The 22,429-nt window shown below is 39.0% G+C and overlaps 3 protein-coding genes across 11 annotated transcripts; 1 reads left to right on the plus strand and 2 right to left on the minus strand.

Moving 5' to 3' along the window:
• Nucleotides 1-3,220: 3,220 nt before the first annotated feature.
• Nucleotides 3,221-7,900, minus strand: LOC111268616 (enoyl-[acyl-carrier-protein] reductase, mitochondrial). The gene is made up of 5 exons (XM_022847704.2): nt 7,601-7,900; nt 6,653-6,860; nt 6,134-6,323; nt 5,591-5,778; nt 3,221-5,224 (listed from the first exon to the last, which is right to left on the minus strand). Exons 1-5 carry the CDS (start codon nt 7,776-7,778, stop codon nt 4,918-4,920), a joined length of 1,071 nt encoding a protein of 356 aa, XP_022703439.1. The 5' UTR covers nt 7,779-7,900; the 3' UTR covers nt 3,221-4,917.
• Nucleotides 7,901-7,977: 77 nt separating this feature from the next.
• On the plus strand, nt 7,978-10,087 carry mRpL27 (mitochondrial ribosomal protein L27). Of its 7 annotated transcripts, none has more exons than XM_022847712.2 (4): nt 7,978-8,115; nt 8,755-8,968; nt 9,412-9,529; nt 9,903-10,087. In XM_022847712.2, the coding sequence occupies exons 2-4, from the start codon at nt 8,766-8,768 to the stop codon at nt 10,008-10,010; spliced, it is 429 nt and encodes a 142-aa protein (XP_022703447.1). In that variant the 5' UTR covers nt 7,978-8,115; nt 8,755-8,765; the 3' UTR covers nt 10,011-10,087. The 7 variants fall into 7 exon arrangements, with proteins under 7 accessions (XP_022703447.1, XP_022703445.1, XP_022703444.1 ...); XM_022847710.2 differs by having other exon boundaries at nt 8,758-8,968; XM_022847709.2 differs by having other exon boundaries at nt 8,001-8,139; nt 8,758-8,968.
• Nucleotides 10,088-11,017: 930 nt separating this feature from the next.
• On the minus strand, nt 11,018-21,333 carry LOC111268613 (nardilysin). Of its 3 annotated transcripts, XM_086971755.1 has the most exons (6): nt 17,438-21,333; nt 16,649-17,221; nt 15,538-15,692; nt 14,795-15,042; nt 14,144-14,337; nt 11,018-14,017 (listed from the first exon to the last, which is right to left on the minus strand). In XM_086971755.1, the coding sequence occupies exons 2-6, from the start codon at nt 17,067-17,069 to the stop codon at nt 11,628-11,630; spliced, it is 3,408 nt and encodes a 1,135-aa protein (XP_086827881.1). In that variant the 5' UTR covers nt 17,070-17,221; nt 17,438-21,333; the 3' UTR covers nt 11,018-11,627. The 3 variants fall into 3 exon arrangements, with proteins under 3 accessions (XP_086827881.1, XP_086827880.1, XP_022703435.1); XM_086971754.1 differs by having other exon boundaries at nt 16,649-21,333; XM_022847700.2 differs by lacking the exons at nt 14,795-15,042; nt 17,438-21,333 and having other exon boundaries at nt 16,649-16,860.
• Nucleotides 21,334-22,429: the final 1,096 nt, after the last annotated feature.

A 22,429-nucleotide genomic window follows, 5' to 3' on the forward strand; every position in this document is an offset into this window, starting at 1 on the left:
TTGCAGTCTAGCAATATCTATTTCTTTATTATAAAATGACCATGCTAAGACTGGAATTTGTGCAAATTACAAAAACATTAATTGTGAGTACTGCAATCGAGCACCTACCCTCGTGGTAGCTAGACAGCACTAAACAGTTATTCAACGTTAATAAGAAACTCATTTGGTGAAGCCTAGACAACACCTATGAAATCGACAAATTCGACGACGTTCTAATTTTCGCTTTGAAAAGTGAATAATTTTTTTTTATAAGAATTTATTTAGTACTACTTGCTTGGGAATGAATTTTGACTCTGCAAAACAGGTAGGTAAGCTATTGGGGATACGCTGTCCTTCCTTGTTGTGTATATTTTAATATATTTTGTTAAAATATCAGTAAGACACCTGGAAAGACGCGACGCCATCAAAATAAATTTCGAAATAACAAAAATATGATATATACGATAAGCACCCGCTTAAAAACTAACCAAACTATCCTACTCTTGACGCGACTGATCAAGAGCACCAGTGGCCGAAAAAAAGCCTCGCAGTTGAGTCCAAGAGGCAGGTAACGTTACTTATAACGAGGCATTAACACACGCCCTTATAGGACACTCAGATACGCATTAAGAATAAGTTAATTACCAAAATGTCTGTAAACCAAAACAAGCCAAACGACGAAAACCCAAACGCTAAGCGTAGTCCACGAATCGAATTTAGGATACAAGATCCCGAGATCTATGCTTTACACCACTACCTCTGTGGCGCGTTTGCATTCACCTACCATTGCTATAGTATAGTTCCCTACACAAAACAGCTACGAAACCTAACGCTAACCCCGTTCAATTACCAAATACCATAGTATAAATATGGTACATATTTAATAAACTAGATATGAATCTCTATTAGGTATGTAATTAGAAATAAATATCCATCTTGTAGGCATGCATGAACCATCTAAAGCAATCGAAGTTTGTGTGATTTTCAAGCTGTAAAGCTAAGGTGAATGCTGCTTTAAAAAGATCTATTATTGATATAGATATCCTCGATCTTATTCTGACGTGCTCCGCTAGTAAGGTCATTGTACCTTAGAAATGTCACTGCCTACTTTTATTGGCCACTATCGCTACATCTATATGCCAGTGCGTATAGTTTATGTGCTTGATACACAGCCCTTGCAAATCGTTCTATTTTAACATTCGTACAACAAATTTTAACATACGCATGTAACCATCTACCCAGAACACTTTTATGTTATTGAAACTAATGTTTATTGCGCCATTTATTCATTAGTGTCTCTGCTTTGTGCAGCGTTCTCACATCCCTCAAATTTGTTTCCATTATTTTCCTTATAAATATGGTTACTGGTGACTTTTGCAATATTGAAAGATAGGTGAATACCGATTTTGAAACGATGTCTGTGGGTCTTGTCGCTTACAATTCGCTGCACAATGTTCTATGGTTCTGTGATCGTATCTTCTACAACATTAGTTGTCTTCACTGAGATAGATCCTAAACTCTCCTCTACTGTCTACCCACGGTCCCCTGTGTTCTTCTAGTAGGCTATCCCACGACCTTCTCACTTGCTTCTGAGATACATCTCATATTCCCTTTTGGTTTAATAATTTGCCCCGTTATAGCCGCTACCCTTGAAGGCATACATTGTATGGCCAGTTTTGTTCCTATCGAGGCACACCTCCTGGTCATGTCGGTTTTCGTTGTGATACCTTTTAAGATTATCCATTCGTTCGTTCGTCGGGACCGTCGGGATCTCTCGTCTGTTCGTTAAACGGTGTGCTACGATCCTTAGTGTTCCCAGAGTAGATCACTTTGTTATGTTAGCTATTTAACTGGTTCCTCCTGTTTCCGGAAGGCGGCACCGTACCTTCACCGTTGCCTTCACAAGAGTCCATTTTTTTGATTTCGAATAATTTCCTGGCGATCCGATCTAGGATATCCATTGCTCGCAAAAATATAGACCTTCGCTTTACTTCTATTTTCAAGATCGTTTTTCCTGTCCGTAGAAAATTTTCTAGAATATTCTCTATTTATTTCGTTCTTGGTTTTTTTACTGTATCTAGTTTGCTGTTCTTTACTGGCAGCCTCGTCGTATGGCACCCAAGTTTGACGGTTTCCCGGATCCTGATGTTGATTTACAGTATAAAATTGCCTCTTGTACAAAACCTGACCTTGCACATGCGGGCTGCCATCGTTAGACCACAGATACCCGAAGTTCGTAGAAAGCTGAGACGGTAATATAGGTGCAGGACTGGGAGACTTTAGACTGGTGGTTGAAGAAAACAAACACAAGAGTAAATTTTACATTAAGGAGTAGACATCTGACTTACTTAAATAATGAGCAAGCTGCAGACCTAGGCTTGCACACAGCCCGAACATTCTTTCACCTTATATTGTTTTGTTATTCACACAAAGCAGGACAGGTTACTTTATTGACGCGAGTCTATGTTAGGCAAGAAATGAGCCGAGCTAAAAGTAGCGTTCTTAGCCTTTGGATCCTTCTATGATCTAAAACCATTAGTTTTGCTATCCTGGAACTACAGGCTCAGATAATCATAAGGTACTTCAGATAGTATGTGCAGGTAAGACTAACCCATACGCTTGTGCACGACGGGACTCGTATTCATGCTGCAAGCGCTGAGCAGAACGCTGGGCACGTGCCGATTCGGCCTTAAGTTCATTAATTTGGTTCTTTAATAAGTGACACACCGCTTTATCGTGGGTCTCCCGGAACATCGCCACCTAAAGATCAAGTACGTCAACTGTTGCATCTCAAACCTTTTTGGCTCCTTCATAAAGAAAATCTTAGAGTGTAACATAATTTTTTTTACAAAATATTATAAATTCGATATGCTATACTTCGAAGAAACAAAAAAAAACTAGGCAAATATAGAGCATTTCGAAAACATCCACAACGCGATCTGTATGGGCTACTGTGTGATTAGTAAAAACGTGCTCTTCAATCCTCAACTTCTTCAGAATAGCAAATTAGTAGATTATCACCATAGTTCCTAGATAATAACCTTTGCAAGAAGTTTTCGACCTTTATTTAAGTCGGCAAATAACGGGACGATTGCAGGATCGTCGACGAATTTAATTTTGCATTCATTCTTACAGACACAGCAGATTTGGTCATTTGCTAGAAGGAAAAAGTATACATTATATTAATTACTCAAAATAAAGTGGCAAATAAGCCTCGTGGTTTAACGAAGAAGACACGGAAGGAGAGCGTAGTCACTATTACAGGGTCCGTTATGGCGTGATCAAATATTTACGAAGAGCTGATCCGCCAACCCCGGTCGTTTTTATTTAATGATTCGATCGTGGCTATACTGATTCGCTTGTGGCATCTACAGAGAGCTAGCTTGCTTAATCCATCCACAGCTCTTCAGATAATGACCAAAATGGCCAATAAATATGATATACTATTACGACTATATTTCTGACAGGACGGCAATTGAACATCAGAGGAATTGCGCCAAAGGAATTCTCTCGAAAGGATTTTCGCACAAGACATCAGGACTCACCAATCTAGGTGACTTACAAGGCAAATTATGTCGAGTACGCAAGACACTTACTAGGAAGGCAGCCTTTGCAGATCATGTGTTGGCAGTCCGTAATAAAGTAAGATGTATGCTTAATGTCACTGGTTACTCCGTTCCCGCATCTCATACAGTGGAAATACCATTGGACAGAAGATTTGTTCACTTGGGCCATTTACAACATTAAACGCACTGTACGTTGTAGTTAAGTCCGCTACGGGGCGTAGAGACCGATGGCTTTATGTACTTGCTTTTTATCATGTTTTGAACTAAAGTGGACAGTTACTGAAACATTTAAAGTTAGACTGGTAATTCGCTAGGTCTTTGTGCATTTCAAAGCAATTACCTGCCTCTTAGCTTTTTTGATAACCAACACATAATATGACACGAAAAGGCAGTAATAAACCTATGACACGCGCATTTCAACGAGCGTTTTCAATATGCCTGTTTCACTAAGCGGATAAATGAGTCTTCTTTACTGCCAGCTCGGAAATTTCAGCTGACCATGTCTAGACCGCGTTTTACTTTCAGTCAAGCGCCATTCTCCTTTGTATAATGAACTATTGATTTACATTGGTTCTCTTGTTGATATCTGATGCTCCGGCGATATTTCATCTTTGCATGTATTGTATTTCTCAGCAGTTCATATACCGATGGTGCGCATTGCGTAACGCTACCTTTGACTTTTCAGTGAATCTAAATTATGTAGTAAAAAAAATTAGCATGTAAGGATAACACTGTCTTGAAAACGTGGACAACGTCAGTTGGTTCAAATCCTCTACACCAATTGTTCTTAATGGAATCTTTGGTAGAGTTTAAAAGCACAAAGACGCTACTAGCGTAGTAGGTACAATGTTGATGCCTTATTATTACTATATGATTATGATGATCGTAATGGCATTTATCAGTTGCTCAAAAGAAGATCACTAACTTAATTAGCTTCATACCTATCTCCAATGGACATCATTTATCTTTCACTATAGAATTATATTATTTTTATTTTGACATTAACGAAGTTCCCTAGATAGATATGTAGCGATTCATACGCGATTCAGAAGACACGTTTTCATCTTACTCACATACTCATCCGTAGCAAAGCTTCTACGCGTTGTGAAAAACCTTTTTCTTTAGAAAACTTAATTGAATCCTAGCACACATTCGGCATGAGGCTTTTCGGAGATCTGACTACACAGACGTTAATAAGATAATTATCGCCTACAATACGTCATATATTGTACAAATCTATGTCAGTATATTTTACCACCACTTCTAAGAAAATAAATTCAATCTAAATAAAAGGTTACAATGTACATAGCGTTTGACTACACTGGCACTGGTATTGGGTACAATCTTTTTATAGTCTACGAAGATATAAGTTTTATTCATTAATAAGTATTTGTTTAGATGACGTGTAGCCTTCCATACTCATTTTTACAGCTGTTTTATATTGCTTGAGAGGATGTTTCGTATGCATAGGTGAACGAAGTTTGCCTTCCAGCGCGAAGTTCTCCAAATCTGAGTACATCTTGTTATCTTCTGTTGATCCGCTGTTTTTTTTCGCCCATTTTGTACGCCAGAAACCAACTAAGTGAATGCCCTTGAAGATCAGTGCGGACGTGCTCACTGTGACTGGCTGTTTTGACATCCCTCCATACGTGACGACGTAGCCCTCGTTCGCGACATATCTAAAAACGAAACAGAAAATATTACGATTCTACTGCAGTGTAACCTGGCTTAAAAATAATACTTTTTTTCGCCACATTTATACCAATCTTTTTTTTTTTTGTATATACCAATGCTTTTAATGCAACTTTGAAACTCGATGCACAGAAACGTTCGTGTGCTAAATAACAATATTTATAAGTTTCAAAGTTCGTGAAACAATAGCTATCTCATGCGACAAGCAATCGCCTTCCGTCATAATTTAAAAAAAGAAATTACATATAAAAAAAAAAAAGAGCTTGGCTTGTTTCTAAATTATTTGAATAATCATATTTAGATGTGGCTTATGATTCATTATTTAAAACTTTTTATATTAAACATTTGCCCACCTCATCATGTCCGAACAGTTTTTGCCACCGACGCAGTTAAGTGCCAATTTTGGTAGGGGCACCTCTTTAAAGATGTCTTTCATAGAGGGTAGCCGAAGTTCTTCTTCAGTTACAACATAGTCTGCTCCCAGGTCTTTAAGTTGCTGTTTCAACTCATCGACATTTGGCCGATCGCGAATAATGTTCACCTGTTGACCCAAAATGCCCAATACGTAGCACATGACGCTTATATTACCATTAATGGAAACTTATTAAGTTATCCTTGAAAAAGATACACTTGTCAATTGCATTGATCTGGATCTAGAGTACTACAATTGGAGAAAAGACTAGATATTAATTAACGGCTGATTACGGCAGTAGCCGCTTTTAAACTGAAAACAGCGAAATGCCATCACAACGGCGACCACCTTAAATATCTCATGAAATAAATTGACCATGTCGTGTGTATGTGTGTGAGTGGTGAAGTATCCAATGAAGACTGATGCATTATACATTTCTATAGACATATAATTACAATAGACGAAACCCACAGATGAGACTTACCGACCGGAGGCCCATTGCTCTTGCTATTTGAATAACTGCTTGTCCTACTCCGCTGTTAGCCCCATTTTGTATAACGGTCTCCCCTTGACGGAGGTGCACAAAATCTTTTAACATCCTGTATGCTGTAGGAGGGTTCACAGCAAGGGTGCATGCGGTAGCCAACTCTAGTTTATTGGAAAGAACGCGTAATCTATAAAACGAAAAAATGAAAAAAAAATGGTGATCGTGAGCTACAATTAGGCTTAATCAACGAGACAGTGATAATCTACAAGATTTATGTACACGATTAAATGAACATAAACTATACGTAATAATGATAAAAATAATAAATATGCACTATTCCCACTGACTAGGGTGAATTCCCGCCACTGGTTGCTCGTACATTACGTGCGTATCTGTGTAATAACTTGCTACAATGTGTGCGATTTAGAGAAGTAGAAAACTCTGCCGACATCTCAAACTGCACATACCGACCGCATAGCTATATAGTACGCATATGAATATGAAATATTACCCAACTCGTTTTCATTGGCTACCCCGAATTGTCTCCAGGTGCCCCATGCATCTCCGGGGGCTAGGACCCAGTCGCCTTTTTTGAGTTTCTGAACGCCACTGCCGATATCCACGATTTCTCCGACACCTTCTAGACCGGCATTCGCGGGCAACGCTGGCTTGAATCCGTATGTCCCTTGTATCACGTTGATGTCAGCTGGATTAATTGGCGATGCTGTAACAGAATTGAACACTGAGAAAGGAAAACGTTTTGCGCAATTATATGCGCATACCTGCATAGTAACAGCATGTGGACAATCACATATGAGTGGCGTTTCACATGCTAAACGTGTCATAAGCCACTAGTTTGTGTTCACCATATTAAATGAAAACTTCAATGTATCGGTAAACAAATGTGTGCGGTGTACCTAAAAGTTGCCTGTTAAATACCACGCTGTTAGTGAACGACGCATTGACTAGAAGCATATTCGAAGAGATACTAGTTTCTATTTAAGACCAAGATGTGATTTTCAACATATAATGCTTTAATCATCTGTTATTCGGACGTGAATAGTCAATAAGATTGGCAAATCGCCTAATTTTTTGTCCTTGTATTGTACAGGTCTGACCCGCATTCGACTAAGTATTGCAGACTTGACCATAATATTATTCCTTAAATTAGATATAACATAAGACAAGGAAGCTGATCAGATCTGATAGGCTGGTACAGCAAGCATTATCGGTTTCCGATATTTTATTTTAAGGAAAACAAGTCACGACGAATAAACGTAAAAGTAATTCTAATTATTTATTAGCGTAATTAACTTAATAGATGTCGCCCATCAGGTGTAAAGTACCCGGCTCTTGTCTTGTTTCATTTTGCGTTTAGCTATAATATTTTCGTACCAGACAAAATAATAATAATTGCGTTCACTCTCGTCAACAACTGAATCCTGCGAAAATAAACAAACCTACCTAACATCTTGATTAATACCGAGTCAGCTTCCTTTATTGCCGGAATCGGACACTCATCGTGCTTGAGAACCTCCAATGGGTCTCCGAATTCATAAAATTTGACTGTAAAGTTTGTTGAAACCATTCTTGCGCTAATCGAGGATGAACGAAGTAAAAATGATCTCAATAAGCTCAACATTTCTGCTCAAATTTCTTGAAAATTGTAACATACGTTAGTAGATCGCCACAAACCGCCACTAACGTTTGAAGGACAGGCATATGGCAGTTCCAACACTTATTATTGTTTTTCTCCATGTCAGATAGCTGATTCGGCCCGATGGCCAGCATAGAAGGTTCTCGGTTGAGGCCTACTTTCTTCAAGCGGTCGCCCTCGCTACAAGCCGAGTAAAGCGATTTAGTAGGAGACAGAAGCTTCTATAGCTGGGTTACCGACTCAGCCGGTGATTGCACAACAATAGTTCGCGCAGAAAAACATGTACTTGTCCATGTGATCGTTTATCCAGTTTAATCGAGAGGTATTAATGTTTGTGTCGAAATATGTGAGTGAAATGCTTTTAGAAAAATATGATCACATGGCACAATGGTCGCCCAGTCGTATATTCGATGGATGCATAGTTTTGAATGTCTTCCGTTGATAAATTGCGTTTGTACAGTTATATCTGTACAGGTTTTTAACTATCAGTCAGTGTGCTTACTTATTCATATAAAATTCAATGTTCACTGATATATTTTATTCGGTATTTGTTTTATCAGAGCTTTTTCTACCTTTTTTTGCTTTCTTTAGAACAGGTTTATCGTTCTCGGACCAATGATATCGATACTAATTTGTGGCCAACAGGCCTCCTTTAACGGTACAAGATGAGGTTGCTTCTCTCTTTGGAGAGAAGCGACCCCATCTTCATTAGTTCTAAGCAACGCTCTGCAACTGGGTAACGGAAAATAATAGTTTTATATTATTTTCTAGAAATAGTCAAACTCATCAGTCTCCTACGCCTATAAGCAAGTAGTTTATGACACATTATGTTTGATGAATATGTTCAATCTTTTTTTAACATAATTTACTTCTTGTTTGTATCATTGCGTGTAGCGCCATTTCTGGTGACTTTTTTGATTTTTGGCAAAGCTAACACAGCGTCTATTTATGTTCTCCCTAGCAGCTCACGCAATGTCAACTAATTTGCTGGGCAAATTATTACCGGGGGTAGTTTGCCCTACCAGCTTGTTCACAACTTGCATTCGACTGGCGTCAAAAGGAAACCGGGCGTGTCGTCAAGACGGTCAGCAAAAGGGCCAGGAATACGGATGGAAATTACATAGTGGTCAGATGGCTAAGGAAGGACAACTATTGTACAAGCAGAGAGTACCCAGGTAACGCCAACTAACGAATCAACGTGCTGCTAAGAACTAAGGTGTTTACCAAATGCGGTGACAGCGGTTGTGACAACCGCTGATAGATGAATATAGTGAATGAAATAAACCCAATAGAGTCGACCAGAGTAAACGCTGTTAGTTGTATGACTTGGTAAACGACGTACTTCTAGTTAATTACTAGTAAAGGGATGCTGTAAACAATATGGAAGCTTGTAATAGGATTTTAGAGTTTTGCTTGCCAAGCTTGCTTTTGATCTGTATATGTAAAATTCCGTAATATGAAATTCCTATTTGTTAGGGAGAGATTGGGAGCGTCTTGCGAGGTCACACAGGCAACTAACTCTTTTCTTCTTTCTTACAAGGCTCAGAGATTTTCCGAAGCGAAGTCAGTGAATTGTACCTTAGGTTTAGTCAGCGACCTTGTTGACATTTACTTTCAGATTTCATCCGGGCTTGAATGTTATTGTGTCAGGTGAGAAACTTTCACTACATGCCGCTTGCCCTGGCAAAGTTCTGGTCACACGTGAAAAAGTCCACCTCAACTACGATAATAAAAAGGTCAGTTGAAGAAGTGCAAATACTTTGTCAGTTGACACCAATGATTATGTAATCCGTATGACCAAGCGCTAATAGGTACCTGTTACGGTAGTTTAGGGCATTGGCCAGCGTTTGCAACTATAGGATCACTTCCATTCAGACCTTGCTTCACCCCTGGTCCTAGGTGGGTATTTTAATTACCTCAACCATTTTGCACCTCTACGTTAAGTATAGCCCTTCTTGCGTCACCTCTTGTATATTGTTTTACTTCGGGGGTATTATAGATTTACGTAATCAAAGCTACCCATGGCCGTGTCAACCACAAGCACCGTATCGTCTACACAAAGAAGGAAAACACTAAGTCGTGGCCAACAACATTGTTGTATATTTACAGATTGCGCCATATTACGCGAAACGAGACATGAGCGCCGTCTATAAGAAGTACTATCACGTCATCCCGAAACCCCAACACAATGAGTTTCAGCTTGTGGCGGAAATTTAATGTCAAAGCTGCAGAGCTGAGTGATGAACGAATTATTTTAAGGTGCTTGTAATAAACACTTAAACAACCTTAGGGTATCGTGCTGTGTGTTAACGTTTTTTTATAATAATTATTTGATGAACTGTCGTGCTTTCTCTAGTTTTATCACTATTGATTTATTCGAACTCTCGAGTCCGTCAAAGAAGTCTGTTGTTTTATTTTTAATAGATTGAAATCTTGCGGGAAGTTCTAATTATTGTCCCACGCTGAAAATGATCGTCTAATGCCGTTCCACGACTACGGTGGTAATGCGTTACCCGAGCTTGGATCATGTGTATTATTTAAAATCAAATGTAAATATATATTTTGAGGATAATAGGTTTTGCCTGCTGTCGGATCACGTCTGTTTAGCTCGTTACCCTTTCTCACACTTATTAACAACTTCAACCAGAATTTCGTACGAATTGATATACCTGTCGTAGCAGCTTCATCAATTGAACATTGAACGTCAGTTGAACCCCTATCGGAGCTCGAGTTAACGGCAGTCGACCTATAAGCCCTCTTACTTAGCAGTATGTAATGGTCAGACCTTTATGCTCAATACTTTTGAAAGCAACTGGTTCCCGCTAGTACCCTACGAAGTCATCATACCTAATCCAGCTTATATAGATCATAATAATAATAAGGGTCTTTTTTTAACGTATCGAAAAACCTTCTTAAAACGCTCGAACCTGGGTTGAAATTTTTGGTAATTGCTTTGGTAACTGAATTTTTTTTACTTCCTAGGAAATGTAATTTCTCAATTTAATTCTTTGCGATGGTAACGCCACACAAGTACGTGGAGACGACTTAATGCTTACAACTAAGTCGTGCGACAGAGCTGAAGGAAAACTAACATGAAAAAGTGAACCAGCTGTTCAATATCAAAAGTCCAAATTATATGTTGATGTGGGTATAAAAACAGGTACTAATTTTCGACGATGTAATAGAACTCAGGTTTTCTCTCTGTATCGTAACAAGGCTTGAAACATCAATCGTTAATCATTGCACAGCTTTATTTCGTGAAAAAGTAAAAAAGTACGTGTTTTCGGAGATACGGATATTTTTCGAAACTATTCCTGCAATCGAATTTACTAGACAGTTTGTACTATTAGCCCACTGACCCAGCATATTTCGATGCTATGTTGTATGAAACTGAACGTTGGAAATCACTGGATTATCTTAGAAGATCCCATTGCTTGAACACTACGATGGTTACGCGTATAACCAACAGAAAATCTGCATTAAAAAATTTTGTTAGATTTTACGAAGATACTCGATCCTGTCAAAAATGTATTATTCCTCGACAGTGTTTTTCGCTAGATTTATTGTCATTAGACGGTTTTTCTAACGGACAAACAATCTATTTGTAGCTCTCCTACTGAGCTAGAATTTTCCAAAAAAAAGAATAGTAAATATAATTCATTACGAATATTTTGCGCGTGCACTGTGGTACTTTTGGTCTAGTACATGGCTCAGTTATGTTGATTACGTACATACATGGTCGGTGCAGCAAAACAGTATTAAGCTAACCATGTAGATGCACTAATGAATCGCAGGCAAAAAGGAGAACGGGGGAATGGGAAATCCAATTATGTGTTAGAAACTAAATGGATCACTGGGATGTACATAAACGGGTGAATGGAATGTGAGTGAAGAGCAATAAGCACTCAGGTTATCAATGTACTTCTGACAGGCACAACCGTCTAAAGGTTTAAGAAGTTGCATTGGCGGCATCTTAGTGATATCGGGCTGCGGAGAAACAACCGATGTCCTTTGTCTCCATATTTCAGCGCCGCCCTCACACTCTTCCAGAGCCACCTTTCCGTGACCGACGACTTGAACAGACAGCTTTTTCCGGTCCTGGCGTTTCCGTCCAATTACATTCAAGGCCCACGGCTTGAACTTTGACATTTCCAATGTCTCTAAAAACTTGATTTCCAGCCTAAGCCTATCGAAGATATACCGAAAGTCGGCAATTTCCGACCAGTTTCGTGTCACTTCGTCATCCATGCTAAGGTCGGCGCACGATTTCTGCTTTATAAGGCTCTCCCGCGTGGTATCGAACTCGTCCTTTGACAGTTCCTCGAAAACGATAACCATGTGGTCGAGAAAAGCCTCTATGCGTTTATCGACCTCACTTAAGGTGAATTTGTCAGCGGGCGGCGAGACTCCTATTGAGAAGCCTAGCACTCTGTACGAGTTTCGCACGTAACACGCCGCATCGTAACCGAGTTGGTCCTCGGTGCGTAATTGCGTGAAACAGCGCTCTTCCATAAACATTACAAACAGCGAAATCAAGCTCTCCTCGTAAAAGTGCGCAGGTCCATATACGTAGTGATTTGTTATGAACGAATTAGTTGCCTCTGGGTTGATACCCAGTATGCGAATGCATGTCTGACCATCAATTCTCACGTGGGTAAGCGGACTGGGCTTCTTCTTGTCCGGCCTTTCAGGGAAGTTTTTTAAAATCATGGATAGAATGTCCTTTGCATCTAAGCTAGTAACATTACCATGCACATACACTTCAAGGAAAGCACTGCCAAATACGTCTTTTGTCCACTGTATGAAGTCGTTTTGCGATATCGACTGGATTACGGTATGGCGGTCATGATACAAGCTATTTCTCGGCTGTATAATATATGACCAGACGTCTTCAGCAAGACTACTATTGTCTATTACACAATTGAAGTAATACTTCAACCGGTCGGCTTTTACAGTTTGGAATAACTCAGCTGAACAGTCAATAGACGAAAGCGTTTTGAGAACCGTTTCAATCAGCAGTGGAAGTTTATGATTAAACCCGCTGAAGCTCAAGTTCAGACCCATTTCAGCCTCGCTTAAGTGATGACAAAGAGACGCTTCTTCAGCATACGTAGAGACTCGCGCGATCAATATTTTAAACACGTCTACTAGCAGGCCAACACAGGCCGATTCCCGCACCGTGGAGAAAGTATGCTGAGTCGCGAACAGGATATTTACAAGAGTGTTTGGCCGTAAGAACTTTTGGTCCTTACGAAACCATAATTTCTGTGTATCAGCGTCTTCCAAAATTACGGGAAATCTCTGACTTACGGTTCCCACGTCGATGTCTTTCTTGATACGGAAGTCTGTTGAGATGTAAGGATTTTCATGGGGCAACTTGAGCTTCTCCTGAAATTTCGGATCATCTATCCATAGCTCTTTCCATTCCTTCGGCAATTCCTCAATCTCATACGCGGTGCCCATCCATGGTTCTAGTCGTGAAAATGAGCCAGCGTTTTTTTGAAATTCGTGGTTCATATACACGAAGTTACATTTATCGGGAGTCATAAGATCCATGATCATTTGGATTCTTGCAGGATTATACTCGAAAAATAACTCATCTGCGCAAAGATAGTGTTTCTCGTCGCAATGCCGCATTACTTCGCTCAGCGAACATACGTAGCTGTAGGCATTTTCCTCATTTTTGAAACGGAAATGATTTTCAGCCTGCTGTCTGAGCTCTTCCCATATCCACTTCTGAGGTCCCCTTTTTCGTAGCATGTGTAAGTATTGTTGTACAAAACGGATCACCTCAGCAAGATTATCGCCGCCTTTTTCTGTCAACGTTATGCCAATAGTAAACAGAGAGCACATGTTTTGATCATCAGTGGACGAGGCCCATAAATCTAGGGCCCATTGCTGGGATCGCAGGTTATCCAGAAGGCCATCCTCCGCTTCGTGGCTCACAGTGTACCTCAGGTATTTGAAAACCTTTTCACGGTAATGTTTCCTTTGAGAAGGGAGTACCCATCTGAGTGTTAGTGATATTCGACGAGTAACAGGCACAATTTTAAACAGTTTGAAGAAGTCCGGATTATCATGATATGGCAAAGCCTCCGGATATCTTATTTGTTCGACTTGACGTTGAGGTATTGACGAAAAGTATTTTTTTACATATTTTTCTATTTCGTCTAGGCTATGTTGCGATTGCACCGCCAGCGTCATGACCTCAGCTGAGTAGTAACCTGAAGCAGCAAACGGTGGTGAAAGCTCACGTTAGGAACTTTGCAGCTGACACATATATATATATATATATATATATAGGCATTTGACAATGAATCAACAAGGTAACAACTAAATAATGAACTAACTGTTGTAGAAATTAGTGAGTACATCTCGCATGTTTACACCCTTTCGAGCAGGTTCTTCCTTTAAGGATCGAATGTTTCCCCAGGAAAATTTTCCGATAGGGTGGTTACCAGCCTGCCTCATAAGCACCTCCAGAACCCGGGCTCCATCATACTGACGATTCATCTGGAACTCGTTATCCATAGCTTGCAGCTCCCTGAAAAAGCACCAAATCATTTTATAAATGTAATTATTATACATATATTATATAAATGTAATTGTTAAGCTAAATGAATAGCTCAGTTAGATCCGGTATTATAATTATTCTGATACACGCCGTCAAAACGGCTCCGTAAATGAGGAAAGGTAAAATTCAACTAGCCAGGCCTCTTTCGCATGTCAGTAAAACTAATGCGACTATAAATTCGTACAATAGGAATTATAATCATTAGAAACAATCACGACTGTGTTCCATATATGTTGCCGCTTCTCCTTTAAGACCTGCAGGTAATCCTATCCAGAAATACAAGATGCATTGATAGCATCGGTGGTGTTTTTGTAAAAAGTAAACAATCAGACCGGCAATATGCCACACTGGCTAAGCGTATATTTGTAAACCACGATTCAGTTCTAACAGTTAATTTCACTTAGTCACATGTTAGTGCACGACTTACCTATCGAGAGCATCCTCTCTTATTAATGGACTCACAAAAAAGTTCGCAAACATATCTAAAGCGTGCTCGAAGGCAGTCGGAGGAACTTCAAAGTAAAAGGTTGTCGAATCAAAGTTTGTATACGCATTACTGGTTCCACCTTGCTGGGCAATGAACTTCGTGTATTCATTTTCAACAGGATATTTCTCAGAGCCTAAGAAAAGCATGTGCTCAAGGTAATGCGCAACACCCCCTATATCATTCGGATCCTGAAAGCAGGAAAATAATTAGGCAGAGCTAGAACTGGGAAACCAGAAGTTAAGATTGCCTACTTCTACAAATCTATAAACTCCTATATCACGGATCCCCTCTCCTTTGCCAATCATAACACATTGAGTGTACTTCAGATATAAGCAGTATTAATGCAGGTTTGGGCTCAAGGGATCGTCAAATACTGGCGGATTGATTTCAAAAGCAAATTACTCAGCATAACTGCGTTAAACAGCTCTTTTCTATGTGGCCGTTACGTGACCCAGCCGCTAATGCTAGCTATGTAACTGTGCGTGTAAAGGGCTTATATAGTGTGAAAGCGATAACTTCAAGCAATTCATAATAATTCAGGTAAAAAAGACTGGGTGACATTTTACTACTAGCGACGTTTAAAGCTGCGCTTATTTAGATTGATGTTAAAGATTGCAATCATGTTACCATTATGGAAAAAATTAGTTCTATCTAATACATCACAAAGTCATAAGCTGTCACACCTGAAGACTACCGCAGTGCACAGTGAGGGATGCTGCAGCCATTTTCTCAGTGAAGAGACCCTTGCCATCTGAAGCCCCTGGGCTAGGTGAGCCCCGCATACTAGCTGAACTTTGTGGACTATCACTTTGAAAGCTAGGAATATCCAGACCGCGTCCTGAAAATAAGCAGCAAACTATTACTGCACTATTACTATAACTAACGTGCACCACTTAGGTTTTAGGGTACGCAACGCGTACCCTCAGTGTTAATAATCATAATAATAACACAGAATCCAAAAAAACGTCTATTTCGTCCAAAAGAAAGCAATTCAAATTATTTCTAATGATATTTAGTTAGAACGTACGATCTATTTGGAACGATACTTTACACAGTTAATTATTAACATTGTAAACACAGATGCTTATAAAATTGACATCATAATATGACTTAGCAGAATCATGAGTCATATTTTCTCTCGCCGTAAAAGACAATCCGGTTAGACAAATTCTACGATCTGATGCTGAAAATTCAAAACCAGATTTTTTCAATTCGAAAAATATATATTGACGTTCCTGTTATATATTTAACTTTGTTCAAAAACATGAGTTGTTTAAATATATCTATTAATTCAGAAATTTTCAAGGTCTGTAGCTGAGTTCTTACACAGATACTTAGTTATTGATATATTCCCTGTACGATCGCCTATGCGTTATGGTAACATTTACCCAGATTTAAGTTGAGTGCCACAAAGGTAACTATGTCCAGCACATGCCTGCCAACCATATGAAACCGCTCAATAGCAAAAGATTCTTTTACAGAAAAAAATCAAATCGTTCAGAAACGTTGGAATCTTCGCCATTCCATTCTTATTTTATCTAGCTGCTATTACTGATCTGTTTTCGATTTCTTTTAGAACATCCACATGTTTGGGAATGATATTTTTGTTTATTCTACCTAGATCGAATTTATTTTTATCGAAGACAATTTATGTCTGTCGCCCCCAGATTTTGAATGGGCTTCGACCACTATAGAACAAATATTAGCTTCCTCCAAATTATGAGCCACGCAGAGACAAGTTAACTCACGATATAACCTATGTCTCTGTAACCTCCGAGTAGACCAATAGTTTACCTTTAGTGCAGGTCGTGGCGATGTTATCCGTAGGGGATGCGTTATCGGTAAGGCATGAGCTATCGGTAGAGACCGCGTTACCTGGTGAGACGCTAGCAGAAGATCCACTACTAGGAGTTCCATCGGCAGAACTTACACTACTAGGGGTTTTGGCACTTTCAGTACTGGAGGTTTCGCTATTGGACATTTGACCGCCAAGAGCTAACCCTTGGGATGGGCTGCTGGAAGATTCGCCCCTCTCGCTTTCGGTAGGTGTATCATCTTCATCTCTTTTATTAGGATCATATTTCTGATCCTGAGTTGGCGTTCGGTGAGGCTTGATTATAGGGTCACCACCTTGAATAAGTAGAGCTCGCAGTCTATTAGGCAGCTCAATAACTCGATATTCCCGTTTATCATTTTCACTGCGAAGCATATGCATTTTTCCAGCAGCCTTCGCTTATTAGGATACGTTAGGTAGCGTAGTTAATCAGCGCTTATCAGTTTGATCCGGGCAAACGTTTGAATGAAAGGTCTCTACCGTTGCTGCACCCACAGTTTGTAGTATTTTCTACTGGCCATAGAGTGTAATTGCTGAAACAACGACAAATCGTAGACTTCGGTGGGCATGAATTGCTATATTTTGGTTTGGGGATTGATTATTAGGGGAAAGAAGATCGAGATGGAGCGTTAATTCTGAAATCACTGACTATGAAAATAAATAATGCTTCAATAAAATGGCATATTCGTGTCAAGAAGTTGGCCTTCATATTTATAGGCACCTTTGTGGATGTCATAAATGATAATCACCTATTGACGTTAGAGTTTGGTAAGCCGACCGAACAGTGTGCGGATCGTCTGCTACTGAGGGAGAGAAAAATTTCGACTGTAAAATGGTTATTAAAAAACGTGTCGATTATTAGTTTACGTGTTTGTCAGACCCTACCAAGCCAAGGGTCAGTGAAACGGAAATATGTTCTTTAGTACGCTACAAAAGGAGCCATAAGCTGTAAAGCTGCCAAGAATAATTATAGAGGGAATTCATTTTCAGATAAAGAAGGGACTAGAAAATCAATTGTGTCGAAATTAACGCAATCTTTTTTTTATAAATAAACACAAAATGGAACACTCTCAAAAAGGAAAGCAACATTATTAAGCCTCGTTCTAACACAACGCGTCACTTGTTGTCTGAATGTTAGAGAATTACGATACTCCTTCTTTTTTTCTGTTATAACCAGCGGTATTAATACTACTGAATAAGTAACTTATCTTCTCACCAGGTTTCGTGGACAACGGTCGTATATAGGATAAGATTATTTTTGACAATATTATATTTGGTCACCAGTATAAAATGAGAAAAGTTACGCTGACTTATATACATATTTTAATGAGCGATAAAAAATGTATGATATCATGTGTGATGTAGGCTGTACCGCAAATTCACAGTCCCTTTAGGTAGCTTCGAGCTCTAATATGTATATCCAGATTAGGGAGATTAAGAAATACGTTCGCACTCCTATCTGATTACTCATCTAAAAAAATTACTTTTCACTCGCAAGTTGACTAATGTCGTCAATAGATACCAAATTGGAGAATCAATGTAAGTCCGTGATATAGAGTGGCTTCAACGCCATCTACGAAAATGTTAGTCGTGCCACACAAACACGCCGCACCCCAATAGCTCAGTAAACATATTAATTGAATATTAGGCGCGACTTTTAAAATTGGTCTAGAAAGATCGTCTGTAATTTGCTAATACAAGAGTAAATGGAAGACAGTTTAGCACATGTGCTTAAGATAGGAAATTGTTTTCTCTGCTAATAACAGGAGCTTTTTGACGTTTGCGTAACCGCGTTAGAAAACATGTCCTGAAGAACGCGCGAGCAGTTGATGACCCGTGACCAGTACATGGTCACGGGTCGTCAATAAGGCTCGAGTGATGAAATTCCACGTATGATATGCGTCCATGCAATGTTATGCTGGCTATCGATAAGCGAAGCGTGCTTCCGATATTGACCTGACTGTACACCTATTATATTTCAAATGAAAACCAGTCAACACGAGTTTATTTTAATAAGTTGCTTATTATCTATTGCTTACATTAATTTTTAACTCAATAGGTACAAAGTATCTGATAATTGTCAAACGCGTTTTACCGTTCCATATATTTATTTCTTCAGTAGGACTCTATGGTTGGGACTAATAATACAACTAATAAAACAACAAAGAGATGTGTACATATATCGTAGTAATGACAGCATTATTCGTTCATTATTCAACAGCATACTGAGCTTTCAGCGTGTTCCTATTTTTCGTCTATTTTTCAATCTGTATTAGAGCCAGAAGCTATTCGAATAAGGTCTTGCGGATTTTTATATTTTTTTTCACTTTCTAAGTGACTTGGTCATCTAGATACACAAACCAAAACCACAGTTACTCATTCGGTTCATCAATGGAAATTCGCCAGTGGCCTTATCGGTAACCGCTCTGGGGGTGTTGATGACTGACCCTGAAAAGCCTTAGTAGAATATCTTCAATCTTAGATATCATTCTCATTAGGTCAGTCGTCAAATATGATTTGAGGTAGTCCCATTAAATACAATACATCGAAGATGTTCTGCAATTAACTATTCAGCACTCTCGTTTCCACTCTTAACTTTCCATATCGGTCGGTGGCATATATATTCCACTTAAAAATGGATATGAGCATAGGGAGCTCAAGTGTGTCGGTAAGAAAACTTTGCACGACGCGAAGTAACTATAATAACAAAATCAGAATGCGTGACCTTGTATGATCGTTAACTGACGGCTAAGCAAGTTGTTTCATAATTGTTGTCTTCGCGTAATTCTCAGTTGCTTCTTCTCCCATATTTCTATTTCATCTTCGCATTATTTTAAGACAGCCTTTCCATTGGCAAAAATCTGGATTGACACCGGCTTGCAGTTCTCCCAGAACCTGCAATTACCTTTTAATGCCTACGTACGTAAACAGCCTACAGCTAACTATAAGGGCTGATAGCAAATTATTCATCCACTTGCAAACAGGCTCTTTTTGCACAATGAAACTGCACAGATATCAACTTTTTCTTGTAAGAACTTATAGAGTATGTTAGCCATTGAAAATAATATAATCGAACAAAGCGACTAGTATTTTCATTAGCCCAATTCAATGTGAATTTATCAGTGGAAAACGAGACTTGCGTGTCAAAGCTATACATGCCACACGAATCTAACTCAAGGCACACAGAACTCTAAGCCTGAGTAGTGATCAGTATTATCCGTTGTAAAATGCTCAGCATTACTAGACATCTGGTTCAAATAATAAGTCGACGCAAGCTGGTCGTATACCATCTCAGCTACTTTTGATTAAGCCTGTAGAGGTGCTACTGGCTTATCGATTCCATCAGAGCATAACTGGTCATAAAATCTATCATTTTGTCGGACATCTGATGGAAGATTTAAGCAAACTGAATCGTTCACAAGAGAACAATCCTCTTATTGCTCTAAGTACCCGAGCAAAGACTTTTGGTACGAGAAATTGACTGACGAGAATTAAAATATCACTAACTTTAATTGCAAACGGAAAGGGTGAATCTCTGTTATCTTCCTTAAGGTTGTCTTTTAGATCGAAATCACTGACAATTTAGCTATTTTCTTTAGTTGATGTCAGGCTTATCCTCTCCGAACTAGGTCCAATTTTCTAAAAATTCCTTTATCTTATGTAGTATTGCCGTGCGTAGTTTAATCCATAGCAATATCTGCATCTTTTTGGAACTCATCCCCTTTATTATTAACATTAAACATCTCCAGAGTCATTTAACTTATTAGCCCGGTAAGGATGATGAACGAAATAAGGATCGTTAGAGCAGAGATTGTGTTCCAAAAGAACTTGTTGCATTGTCTTGATGAAGTGCCACCTATAATCATCAGGGCTTTTTTTCGTTCTTAAAGCGGAAGTCGATTTTAACTAAGTGAACACCAGGTTCACTTTTGAAGTCCTTTCTTACCCAACATGCACATGTATAGGTAAATGACTTCAGTTATATATACTACTTTATCCTCAGCGAGCGAAATGTCAATTATAAATTAAGAATACAGCCCTTGATCTTCAAAGGGGTACGCGATCAACTCAAGATCCATCATCTTGACGAAGTTATCTACGATGCTCCCTCACTCTAGTGATACATGAGATAGCTAAGATTTCCACGGGCTTTTCCGCGATAGTTTATTTTTTGTGTAGCAAGAACCCAAGTAAAAATCAATGACACCCACCAACACGATTTTATGTAACTTACTAAAGTTGGCATTATCGTGATAAAACACACGCCGGCAGGTATTCGATGGGAGCCCTATTACGTCTAGGTGCTGGTGTAAAGAACTTCCCAACCAAGATTTGCATTTCGTTGAGGCTGTGCTGCGAGTGCACAAAGAAGACCGTTGCATCCGCTGAAAAGTAGACTACTGAAAAAAAAACTGAAACACATTATTAGAAAAGAACTCATATTCAGTCCACCGTGCGTAACCAATCAATGAGATTTCAAAATCGTACTGGCCACTGTTAAGGAAGACCTATATCGCGTCGTTTTCGGGCGGCAATTTTTTTCAGAAGCGAAGGTTTCCCAAACTTGCCTCGAGGATAGTCATCGCCTCTGTCGGGTTCCTTGCCATATTTCGGGTTGGTTAAGTTGAAATTCGCCCTGCACAGCCTTCACCTTCCTGCAGAAGATCCATGCTCATGTTATATACAATCAGTTATCTGCTTTCATTACCATAGGCCGTTTAACGTAAACGATTAGCTATGTATTGTCAGAATTTAGAAACAATCGACTAGAAAAAAATTCACACTCAGGCTATATTAATTTTTCTATATACAACTAATGTACTATAACATACATTTCTTATAAATAAATAAAGCAGAAACTCTATGCAGGAATTAGTTATGATACACTGAAATAATACGACGTTTCGTTAAGTATGTCCACTTTGTTCGTTGATATGACGAACCACATTTAGCAGAGCACATAAACAACAGATCTTCATGATTTCATAAAAATTGTAAATAACGAAAAAAAATGCTGATAAACTGTATTTAAAGGTAAAAACGATTCGAAACGTCACATGACAGACCTTTCAGCCTGTTGCAACAATCTTCAGATGAGATACTAATACAGAAAGTTCTGGATTACAGACGCCTTTTTTAAATAATCACTCACCAACGGGACACAAGACCTAACAATACCTCGTTAATAGTACCGTTAATATTAGGCTTTCTTGAAGCCTCATCAGTTCAACTATCTAATTGAGATAAATGTTTATGTTGTCTCTATATGTAGACAATTATGCAGCAACACTTGTTCGAAAAAATCCAGTTTATTTGATGACAAACGCCAATCCCACTTAAGTTTGTTCTATAAACTTTTCCAAGTGTCGCCGTGCACATTTCCCCTGAAGTAACACAATTGTCAAAAAGTAGAGCTCTTGAGTTATGAGGCGTTATCAGGCAGATAGAAGAGAATCTGACTTCACCTACAACATGCTTGATTGTTCGTCCTGTTCAGTGGTCTGGCCTATAAATCAAGTGATACTCAAAAATAGCTGATATAGTGAAGCTAAAAGAGCTGGTTTGAGGGAAGGGTCAATGGCTATAATCAAGGCTCGCCTATGCAGACATTTAATGTTCCTTAATTTTCAGAATAATGAATTCGGAAAAGTTGTAACCATACTCTCTGTAGCCATACTTAACAAAAAATCACCGATAAAAATTATAGTGAAAACCCAACTCATTTTTACAGATACCATTAG

Source organism: Varroa jacobsoni, unplaced genomic scaffold (assembly GCF_002532875.2).
Source record: "Varroa jacobsoni isolate VJ856 unplaced genomic scaffold, vjacob_1.0 scaffold_1303, whole genome shotgun sequence".
NCBI lineage: Eukaryota > Metazoa > Arthropoda > Arachnida > Mesostigmata > Varroidae > Varroa > Varroa jacobsoni.